The sequence below is a fragment of the Psammomys obesus genome, unplaced genomic scaffold (assembly GCF_907164565.1).
Source record: "Psammomys obesus unplaced genomic scaffold, mPsaObe1.curated_primary_1811, whole genome shotgun sequence".
NCBI classification, from domain to species: Eukaryota; Metazoa; Chordata; class Mammalia; order Rodentia; family Muridae; genus Psammomys; species Psammomys obesus.
This window is the reverse complement of record NW_026594091.1, coordinates 669,839-681,673: the sequence shown is the minus strand read 5'-3', so window position 1 is coordinate 681,673 and position 11,835 is coordinate 669,839. Positions and strand designations below refer to the sequence as shown.

Sequence of the window (11,835 nt, the reverse complement as noted above, 5' to 3'; positions counted from 1 at the left end):
CACACACACACACACACACACACACACACACACACACACACACACACCCTACCTAGACTTGGACTTATCCTAGTATAGATGCATTTTGGGGGTAAGAATTAGGTGATATTTTGTTTGTTTTTGTTTTTTGTGTTTTATATTACATAGTCTTTCCATATTCTTCCCATTTTTTCTTTTTAAAGCTTTAAAGTTGCATTTGTATGTCTCTGTGTGTACATGTTTGTGTTTATATGTTGCTGTGATGAATTCATGGCAGCTAAAGGACAACTTTCTATAGTCAGTTCTCACCTTCTGCTGTGTGGGTGCCGGGGGTCAAATTCAGATTTCAAACTTGGCAAAAGCCTTTATTCTCTGAGACATCTCAGCAGCCCAGTGTTTAAATTTAGTCTTTTTTCTCTACTTTTATTTATTTTTTTAATATTTATTTACTTTTAAATTTAAATTTTTTTTTCATTTTTAATTTTATGTGTTTGGGTGTTTTGTCTACATGAATATCTGGGCAGAAGAGGGAATTATTAAATCATCTGGAACTGGAGGTATGGATGTTTGTGAGCCAGCACTTGGTCCTCTAAAGGGAAGCAAATGCTCTTAACTGCTGAGCCATCTTTCCAGCCCCATCTACCTTTGTTTCTCTCCTTTAATTTTCCTGAAATTCTTTTCATTTGAGTCAGTCCCCTGCCTCCCTCCCCATAAAAATATTTAGTTTTGGAGCTTGAGAGACAGTTCAAAGCTTAAGAGCACTGGCTGCTTTTCCAGAGGGTTTGATTCCCAATACCCACATAGTGGCTCACAACTGTCTGTAACCCCAGTTACAGGGGATATGATGCCCTCTTCTGCCTTCCACAGGCATTGCAGATACATGGAACATAGACATACAGGCAAACCAACCACATACATAAAATAAAAGAAATAAAATCTTTTAAAATTTGTATTTGTTTGTTTATCTGAGACAGACTTTATCCAAATGGTCCTGGATGCCCTGGAACTCACAGTGTACACCAGGCTGGCCTCAAACTCACAGAGACCCTCCTGCTTCTGCCTCCAGAGAGGTGTGGGATTAAAGCACTGTGCCACAAAACCCAGCTGGTGCATATCTTTAATTCAGCATACAGGTGGATCTCTGTGAATTTGAGGCCAGTCTGTTGTATGGAGCAAGTTCCAGGCCACCCAGGAGACCCTGTCAAAAACAAAAAGCTTAACAAATAATTTAGTCTCTCTTTTTCTCCCCATTTTGATAAAAACTGACCACTAATTTGTCATGTGTTAATTGTTCCCACCTAGATTCCCAAAATCAAAATCTGTACACTAAAAATTTGTCACAAATTTTTTAGAGACAGGGTCTCTCCCTAAACTGGTCTGGAACTCACACCCCTATTTCCTCAGCCTCCTGAGTGTTGGCATACAGTCATGAGCTACCATACCTGACCCCAGACTTTAATTTTCTTATATAGCTTTGCCAGATGGGCTGAGTTGGCAGAGTGTTTGCCCAGTATTCACAAAGTTCTGGGTTCCATCCCCAGCACCACATCAAAACCAAAAGCAAAACCAAAACAAAAAATATCTGTGGCTGTAGTGTTACACTCCCTTAGCCCCAGGTGTTGAGGTGGTAATTGGAGGAGTCAAAGTTTAAAGATGTTCAGGGAGATGGCAGCCAGTCTGGATTTCATGGGAGTCTGTCTTAAGAAAAAGAAAGTTTTGGCCTATCTGGTGTTATTTTATGTATTTTTTCTACTGTGTATCAATTTTTCAAGGGTTAGTTTCTTTTAGAAACTTTGCCCACAAGAAATTAGGAAGTGGGATTCTTATCCTCTCGCTTCCATCCTCTCATTCTTTCTTCCTTTACTCTCTTTGTTACCGTTCCTATCTCCCTTGTTTTTTAAATTGTGCTTTATTAAGAATTATTTTTTTTTGCCGTATGTTTTCATGCACACCAGAAGAGGGAATCAGATTCCATTATAGATGGTTGTGAGCCACCATGTGGTCACTGGGAATTTAACTCAGGACCGCTGGAAGAACAGCCAGTGCTCTTGACCTCTGAGCTCTCTCTCCAGCCCCTGGCTCCTTTCTTACCTGTTACAACTAAATTGCCCTAGGTATAGTTTTACACACTTGCATCTTTGTTCTGTGCTAAACCTTTCTTTTCCCCTTCCTTCTTTCTTCCCTCTCTCCCTCAGCCTTTTCCTTCTTTTCCAAGGTCTCACTCTGTAGCATAGTCTGGTCTGGAACTCACAGTCATCTTCCTGCTTCAACCCCCTAGTGCTGGGATTACAGGCATAAGATGCCACAGCAGGCTGTGTGATAACAGTTTCTGTCAGTAATAATTATTTTTATGGTGCTGGGGAATGAAATACAGGCTGTTTAGGCTAGGCAAGGGATCCATCATTGAGCAACAACTCCAACCCCTCTCTGGGGGGGTTCTAGGCATGTGCTCTACCACTAACTCACCTTATCAGTTCCTTACTAGACGATTCTAGGCAGAAATTCTAACTGTTGAGGAATTAATTTCTGTCTAATATATAAATATATAGCTATAGAATATATCTAATAATATACATGTCTATCTGTCTGTCTGTCTATATCAGAGAAGAGGAGAAGAAGCAGAACAGGTGATAGAAGAGCCGAGGGGATGAGCAAAGGAATGAAGGACAAGGGATCTCTAGATAAATGTTGGTTCTTTATTTCACCCAAGGGGCATTGTCACATTATACTATGTAGTTTTTCTCTCCCTGACCTGGTCCCCAAGAACCGGGCAGAAAACAGGGCCTCTTCTGAGTATATGCTTATGTCACAGACACTGTGTACACGACTTCCTTCCTGCTTTGTTTAATTCTCATTCTAGTCCTGGAGGATGGCTCTTACTTTGTCCCCTTTCCATATGGGAAAACTGAGCATTGGAGAGGTGACAAAGCCTGGTCAAGATCACGTGGTGGTGGCCTGAATTATCCAAATCCTCCCCCCCCCACCACCTAGTTAGGGTCTTGCTATGTAGGTCTAGGCTAGCTTTTAACTCGTGAGCCTCCTGCCTCTGCCTCTGGAAGGCTGGGATTACAGGTGTTGTGCACTAGCAGACACTACATGTGCACTCTGTCTGTCTGTCTGTCTCTGTCTCTGGTGTGGGGTTTGCTCTGTCACTAAGCTGAATCTCCAAGACCAACCTCAACCCTCCCTGTTCCCTGCCCCCTTTCCTCTTCCCTCTTCATTTTCTTATGTTTTTCATCCTTTAAAAATGTGTGTGTACATTAGTATGTGAATGTGTTTGTATTTCTGTGTGTATGTGTTTGCATGAATGTGGATGTAATGTGTGAATGTGTGTGTGTGTGTGAAGCAATGTGGTGCAGGAGTCCCACGGTGATCATGTGAAGGTTAGAGAAGGACAAGTTTGTAGAGTGGTTCTCTCCATCCACCTTTATGTTTGCTGAGTTGTGTATCAGGCACTTTTACCGGCTGAACCCCCATCCCTCTCTCTCATACACGCTTACCGACTCTGGGTTCTTAACAAAAACTTTGGTACTTCCCATCTGGTACTGATCTGGCTCCATGTTAACAGCACAAAGCAGGTGCTGGACACCCTTGCGTTCATCTCCACGCCACTGTGGCCATGTCTCAGGGGTCAGAATGGCGTACCTGAAGGCAGAGGGCATTGAGGGTGTGTGGGGATTTGGAGCAAGATCGCTGGTTGGCCATTTCAATAGGAGAGGCAGTCAAGGCAGGGGATATGGGTGCCTCACCTCTGCAAGAACTTGGAGAACTGTCGACGATAGGCAAAGCCTGCCCTTCGTACTCTGATGTTCTCCCTCAGGCCCAGGTACTCCACCTGGTGCTTCACCCTGTGGAAGTGAGGTGGCCAGAGACCCAGAAAGTGGGAACTGCCCAAAGCAGTCTAGGGCAGCAGGCCTGGGTTTATTGTGCTGGGAATATCTTATGGGTTGGTCAGTCAGTCAGTCTGTCTATCTATCTAATCTGTCACGTATCTACATATACTTATCTATTTATTGTTTACATAATCTGCCTATTTGTAGGTCTATCTATCTGTCTATGGCCAATGTCTCTCTAAAACTTCAGTTTCCCTTGAAACCTAACTGCCTCTACCTTCCAAGGCTGAGAATAAACACAAGAGTCATCATGCCTAGCTTGGGGGTTGTTTAGATGGTGAGTTTTGAGTCCTGAGGGGTTTCTCAGTCTGGGAACCAAATCTTGGACTGATTTGGCTACGAGGGGAAGCCTTTGGGCTCAGCGTGGAGGTTGGTTCTAGGATCAGCTCTGGAATTTAGGTTTGAGAAATTGGGTTTGGATTATCTCACATTCAGTCTGTGACTTTGAGCCCACAGAGGTTTTTCATTTTTAACTTTATGCTTGTGTGCATGTGTGCATGTATGCATGTGTGTGTGAGGGGGTATGTCACTGAATAAATGTGGCGGTCAGAAGAAAACTTTCAGGTGTTGGCTCTCACCTTCCACTGTGTGGAGCCCAGGGACTGAACTCAGATCATTAGGTTTGGCAGCACCTTTACCTGCCGGGCCATCTCATTGATCCTCTAGAAGATTCTAAGGTGGACTTAGAGTCCAGTCTGGAGTGGTCCTAAAGTTGGTGCTTTGTCTGTGAGTCAAATGTAAGTGGCTGGTCCAAGGAGTTTCTAGATCTGGTGGGGGACGTGAAGAGAATGGTCAGTTCACCTGTTCTCCTCCCAGTCCCGGGGCCGCTTGGTCTCATTGGGTTTGATGCAGCGGATATAGTGGGGTGTGCATTTCTTCAGTGTGGACACCAGGTCGTTGGCTTGTTTCTGAGTCAGAGGGAAAGGCAGGAGTGAGGAAGATTTGAAGATGGGTCTCGGGGCTCTCCCCATTTAAGAAACAAACTCATCCAAGATGTGGAGAGGCTGACTGGGCGAGCCACAGGTGTGTATAACTCTCTTAGCTCTCATTATGAGGGCTGACATTGTACATCTACCCAAATCTTTGTAGTTTTCTGTTTGTTTGTTTGTTTGTTTGTTTTGAAATAGGGTTTCTTTGTGTAACAGCTCTGGCTGTCCTGGAACTGATTAAAGGTTTGAGCCACCACACCCACTGACCTACACAACTTTTAAATCCCAAACTTGTGTCTGCCACACTTACCACATAGCTTAACACATAATAAGTATTTAGGAGATGTTTTATGACTGAGTAATAGAAAAAACCAGAACAACCCACTGCCAAGATTTCTTTAGCCTATCTTCAAGGGGACAGTGACTTTGAAAATAAGAAATGTGTGTGTGTGTAAGAGAGGGGTGGGAAGAGGGAGAGAGAAGGATGGAGGGAGAAATAAAGGGAGGGAGGGAGTGAGGAAGAGAGGGAGTGAGGAAGAGACGGAGGGAGGTGAGGTGGTCAGGCTTGGTTGGATTCTTGGGTTATGCATTTCAATTATTTGGGTAAAGTTGTAGGGCTGGGTGAGAAGACTTGGAAAGTGACATGAGACATTCAAGTTCAAATTTTGTTTGTGATCTGTGTTAGTGGCTGCCCCCTTCTGATCCTTGGCCTCTCCATCTGCCAAATGGGACTAAACTAATTCCCTTGTATGTTAGAGAATTATGCATATGCTACCATCACAAAGTCCTTAACAAAGGGTTTTAAGTGTGGGCTTAGTAACTGTGGGATCCCATGCTCACTGCAGCATTATTCACCTTCAATAGAAGATAGACCCAATCACAAAGGAGGACATTTTGATACAGGCTCCAACACTGATGGACCTTGAGGACATTATGTGAGTGACATTAACCAGGCATGTTAATGCCACTCACAGGAGGTCCTTAAAACCATCAGATCTGTATGGACAGAAACTAAGAGGCAGTGGGGGTAGTTTTGAATGGGGACAGAGTTTGAATGTGAAAACATGAGAAAGTTTGGAGATGGCTGCACAACACCATGAACATAGCCAATGTCATTGAACTGCACGCTTACAATGGGTAAGAGAACCCATTCTATGACATGTATTTGTATTTACCCCTTTTAAAAGAAGTGGTCTGGAAAGTGTAACACAATGACAGTGTGGTGCATGCTTAGCATGTACAAGACCTTGGATTCCATCTCCAAACACAGGAAGGAAGAAAGAATAAAAGGAAGGGAAGATGGAGGGAAGGAAAGAAGGAAAGGGGGAGGGATGGCAGAGAGAGGGGAAAGAGAAGGGAAGGGAAGCAAGGATGGAAGAAAGGAGAGAAGAGAAGTGAAAAAAAGAGAGGAGGGATGGAGACAGGGAGGGGAAAAGGGAAAGGAAAATGAAGGGAGAGAAGGAAGAAAAGGAAGAAAGGACAGATGGATCAAACTTTGTTTCATCTTCCTAAACCTGGAGCTTAAGGAAGACCTTATAGGCCAAAGGGTGCCACAGATTGTGAGAACCTGAGGGATAGGGAACAGACAGACACTGGAACAAGGAGAGAAAGAGTTTGGATAGGTGGAACTTGCCTTGCCTTTCCCCTTCCCGCCTCCAGGCCCACCTTGATCTTGGAGCCAGCAGTACTGGGGCGACCCTTCTTGTCTACATTCAGCTTCTCAGGAAAGAGCATCCGTAGAAAGGCCCTAGGCAGGAGAGAGGAATGGATGGGAATGCAGACAGACCCTGAGGCATCCTTCTATCAGCAGGGCTGTAGGGACTGTGTCAGTGCTAAGGGGCAAAGTGGGCACCTCTGAATGTGAGGTTGGCAACATCTTTTGGGTCTCTTGATTTATCTACACTTTTTAGTCTTACTGTATGATAATAGCAAGCCACACAGTACAGAGTTAAATTAAACAGAAACTTGTGCAAACTGAGGGTACACATTTGTCATCCCAGCACTCAAGGGGTGGAAGTAGAAGGATCAGAAGTTCAAGTTCATCCTAAGCTACTGGTGGGTTCAAAGCCAGCCTGGGTTATATGAGACATTTTGTTTTGTTTTAAAATACAAGGTCTTTCTACATAGCCCTGGCTCTCCTGGAACTCACCAGGCTGGCTTCGAACTCAGAGAGACATGCTTGCCTTTGCCTCCTGAGCACTGGGATTAAAAGCATGCACCACCATGCATTGCATGAAAGAGATCCTGTCTTAAAATAACAACAACAAACAAGGGCTGGGATATGGCTTGATAGGTGGTTGCCTTGCATGAACCTTCTACCTTCAGCACCATATTTCAAGCATAGCCATGAATGCCAACAGTCAAGTACTGAGGAGGTAGAGGCCTAATGATCAGAGCCCTTGTTACATAGTGAGTTGGAGATTAGCCTAGGCTGCCCAAGACCCTATCTAAAAACAACCCAACCCAAATAAATAAACAAAGAAAAATATATCAATTGAGAAAGGATCTTGGCAACAGAGTCATGTCTCCTCAAACAGCCATCCTACATACGTATACAAAGAAATGTGCACAACATTCAGGAGTACTGGTGCATTCCTTTAATCCCATCCCGAGGCAGGTGTATCAAACCCAAAATAAGCCTCCCCCAAAGAAAGATGCACAGGGGCTGGGGAGCTGGCTCAGCTGGTAAAATTTGCTATGTAAACATGAAGACCTGAGGTCAAGCTACAGAATTCATTTCTTGTTTCTTTCTTTTTCTCTTTCTTTCTTTTTTTTTCGTGACAGAATTTCTCTGTATAGACTTGAATGTCCTGGAATCACTTTGTAGACCAGGCTGGCCTTGATCTCACAGAAATCCACCTGCCTCTGCCTTTCAGGTGCACCATTGCTCCTGGCTTCATTTCTTGTATGTAAGACTGGTGCATGCTGATTAAAGAACCTTAATGTTCCCCTCTTTGCTTATTGGTTTATTATACAAGGTCTTTGTGTGAGTGCATTTGAATGGAAGTCAAAAGACAATCTTTGAATGTTCCCTGCCTTTTCAACTTGAGACTGAGTCTCTTCATAAGCCAGGCAGAGAGTCAGGAGATACTGCTGTCTTCAGATACCATTTAGCCATAGGCCTATTTGACTGTCAATGCTTACATCAGCATGTTCAGCTTACGTGGGATCTGGGGACCCAAACTCAAGGCTGATCTGTTCTTTAAACTTGTACAACAATTGCTTTACTTATGGAGCTCTCTCCCCTGTCTTGTTTATATATTTTGAAAGACAGGGTCTCTAGTAGCTCAGGCTCAAACACAATATATAGTACATACATCTCTCCAAGTGATGGGATGACAAGTGTATGGTATCACACCTGGTTTTCTGTGATACTGGAGAATAGAATCAATGATTTTCTGCACATTAGGAAAGAAATCTCCCAACTGAGGTACACCCAAGCACCTCTCCTTTTGAGGAGGGTTTCATGAGGCCTAAGCTGGTCCCGAATTCATCGTATAGTTGAGAATGACCTCCTGTGTTCACCTCCTGAGTGCACAGCCATGTTCTGTTTATACTGTACTGGCGGGGGGGGGGGGGGGGTCCAGGGCTTGCCTAGCATACCAACGGAGCTATGTCCTCAGCCCTGTACTGTGTTTTCATGTTACTTAAACGGCGACTGTCAGACACTTGACTGTTGGGATTGCAGGGAGGTACTATGGATAAGACATGAAAGGAACTGAACTCTAGGGCTTCCCCTGGGGAGGGACCCAGAGTCAGATCAGGGTGTGTTCTCTTCTATGTCCTGGGAGTTGCTCCCCCCTTTTTCTGTCTTAGAACTGTCCCCACACTCTAGGGAAGCACTCATCACTGAGTTACACCCTCAGTCTTTAGCATTTTCGATCAGAGCTGTGTCTTGGCTACATGACGATGGCAACAAAGTCCATAGCATGTCCAAGTTCCGGAGAAGATACAGTAGTTCCCAGGCCTCCATCCCTCTGCGGGCTCTGCCCAAAGGCCATACAAGACTACTCACTGGTCACTGGACTGCATCAGTTCTATAAGGTCAGAGAACAGTACATCTCGATTCCTCTCACAGAAGCCACTGACGTCATAGGAGACCTGGCAGAGACAGCACTGAGAGTCAATGAGGAGCAAACAGTTTTACGTGTGTCAGGGTGGGTGGCCAGAGATGCTGTGGGGCCTGTTTAGGATTGAGAAGACTTAGGGATATGCACAGTTAGAAGAAATCTGTGATTCAGATAGTAGGTTATGATCTGTTGTTTGGGGCCTGGCTCCCCAGCAGTCTGATGTTCAATTGACACTGGAAGATGAAGGCTGGGGTTGGAGGTAAGGGGAGATGCCCAGGTCGAGGGTCAGGGCTGAAGTTCTGATCAGTAGCAGGGAGAGGTGGGAAGTTAAAGGCCAAACTTGAGGCCTGTAATTAGGACAGGTCCCTGGATGCTGCTGGTGAGTCCTGAAGTGGAAGTTGGCTGTCTTTCTCAATGACTCTTCACATTGTTTTTGAGAGAGGGGTTCTCTCACTGAGTCTAGAGCTTGCTGATTAGCTATATTGGCTGGCCAATAAGTCCCAGAAATCTCCTGTCTCCAGGCTGACAGTGCTGGTACAAGCCACCATGTCTGACTTCTTATGTGGGTGCTGGGCATCTGGACTCAGGTCCTTATGCGTATACTTTACTGATCTATCTTCTTAGCTCCAGAATTGTTTTGTTCGTTTGTTTTTGAGATAGGGTCTCACTGTATAGCCCTGACTGGCCTGGAACTTGCTTTGTAGACCAGGGTGGCTGTCCTGAACTCTGCCTCTGCTTCTGGAATGCTGGAGTTAGCGGCTGGCCTCAAACTCCCTATATTGCCAAGACCCTGAACCTCTGCTCTTTTGGTTTCCACTTTCCAAGAGCTGGGATTATAGATGTGTGTGGCTATCATGGGCCAGGGAGTGCTTTGATGTCTTGGCGGTAGATTTTTGGAGAATGGGGCTTCAGTCAGGAAAGTGGGCTGGGGTTGCTATTTTAAGTGGGGTCTTTTAGCCGTCTTGTTCCTCCTGGCTTTGGCAGTCGTGGCTGAGGAACACAGACAATACCTCTGAGGACATCTAGCAATATTTGCTACCCCTGCTGAGGTCGAGGGAACAGCCAGGAAACTCTTGGGAAGGTGGCAATAGCTTGGCCCAGAAACTAGGGGATTCCTGTAGCTGCAGGAAGGGGTGAGGTAGATAGGCTCCAGTCCATTTTGTTTATAACAGGTCTGGGGAACTGGTGGTCAGGTTTCTGTCAGAGGATTATAGCTCACATTGAACACTGGGGTGTGTGTGCGCCAGCATAGAACTGAGTTGTCCCAGTTGGGTTTCATCTTTTTTTGTCTGTTAGGAGCTGCCTTGCTAATTGGGTAATTAGAGGCTAGCGTGTTTCTGCAGCCCTGGCTGAGGTGGGAAAGTCTTGTGGGCCACTGGGACGATCCCTGGTTCTGGTCAGCAGGGGGCACTCTGGAGGAGACACTTCGTCGTAGAGTAGGAAGTTTGCAACCTGGACTGAGATTTGTGAGGAGGTGCCCGCCCAAAAGGGAGTTAGTTCCACGCACTTTGCCTGCATAGTGATGGACGACAAATCCCGCGCTCCAGCTGTTGAAGTGCTCGTGGGTGCCCACTGCCCCTTGTAGCTTTTGCAACAGCGTCTGGTCCGCGCCGCCGCCGGTGGCATGCATCGTGGCGCACACGTCGTCTAGCACGCTCATGATGCCTGGGGGGTTCTGAGAGGAGCAGAGGTCCGGCTCAGCCTGGCTGGGATCCTCCCTGAGTAAGCTGGGACCTGGTATGGGACTCCTAAATACAAGCTTAAATGTGATGGCTTTTGCTGCCTTCCCGACCCCCTCCCCAGTCATTCCTCTCCTTCCCATTCCTGGCAGGAATCCAATTCCTGTAGGGAATCCATGTCTCTTTTCCTTCTCGACCCTGGTATCGCTTGGAGGAATCTCCATGACTCTGAAAATGTTACCTATTGTAACGCTTGTTGAGTGAATAAAAGAAAGGTGAACAGGTGAGCAGAATAACCAATGGACGGAGCGGCCCCTAGGATATCGTAAATCCTTTCCAAGTACACTAGCTCAGCGCTGGAGGCTGGTGAGACCACCCCTCCTAAAGGTAGCCCAGTCCTCACCAGCTTGTTTTCGATGAGGTCACACACGACTTTGTTGTTAAAGTATTCGATGGGGGTCCAGCGGATGCCCTCTTGCACATACTCCTCCTGGGGGTGGGGTGCAGATAAGACAGTGTTGAGTCCCCTCCCCAATCTCATCACTTATCCTCGGGAGGATAGCCCTGTCTCTGGTCTTCACTGATCTACAGCCAGCAGGAGTTGTAAATAAATATTCCAGTGCTCTCATTCCTTTGCTAGGATCAACTCTGTGCTTTGTGACACATCTTTCAGGACCCAGCAGACTCGGGAACAGTTTCAAACATAAACTGCTCAGTAAAACCCTATTTGAGCTTTGGGGTCTGCTTTTTTGAGACAGGTCTCAATAGCCAGGCTGCCCTCGATGTCCGTGGCTTGGCTCCACTTCCCGAGTGCTGAGATGACAGCTGTGTGCCATCACATCTGGTTTATGTGATGGTGGGTGAAGCAAGCCATTCTACTCACTGGGCTACATCCCTAGCCTCTGCTCTTTTAAAATTTATTTTAAATCATTTTTTCATTGTCTTTGCTTTGTACAATCACCTCCAAAATAAACTATTTGCCCCCTGCCAGCCTGCATTTAAGACAGGGGCAAAATCAAAGTAGATTTTATTTTCTTTTTCAGATGCTGGGGTTGGATCCCAGCAAGCCAGACTACTCTACTGCTGAGCTGTATACTCAAGAGTCCTTGGCAGAGCTTTCTATGTTATCCCTAGCTCTCTACTCATGAGTCAAACAGTACCTGAAACAAAGCAGTTGCTCAAACAACTTTTTTTCCTCTACTTTTCTTTTTGTTTTCTTTTTCTTTCTTTCTTTCTTTCTTTCTTTCTTTCTTTCTTTCTTTCTTTCTTTCTTTCTTTCTTTCTT

At 45.5% G+C, this 11,835-nt stretch overlaps 1 protein-coding gene across 1 annotated transcript in view; it reads right to left on the bottom strand.

The window, feature by feature from the left end:
* Positions 1 to 11,835, bottom strand: part of Myo1f (myosin IF) — a 50,870-nt gene that overhangs the window by 10,832 nt on the left and 28,203 nt on the right. Inside the window, exons 13-19 of the mRNA XM_055617883.1 lie at positions 10,954 to 11,040; positions 10,379 to 10,546; positions 8,817 to 8,902; positions 6,467 to 6,548; positions 4,674 to 4,780; positions 3,729 to 3,827; positions 3,480 to 3,624 (exon numbers count right to left, since the gene is read on the bottom strand). Coding sequence (XP_055473858.1) covers positions 3,480 to 3,624; positions 3,729 to 3,827; positions 4,674 to 4,780; positions 6,467 to 6,548; positions 8,817 to 8,902; positions 10,379 to 10,546; positions 10,954 to 11,040 — 774 coding nt within the window. The remainder of the gene's footprint in view (positions 1 to 3,479; positions 3,625 to 3,728; positions 3,828 to 4,673; positions 4,781 to 6,466; positions 6,549 to 8,816; positions 8,903 to 10,378; positions 10,547 to 10,953; positions 11,041 to 11,835) is intronic.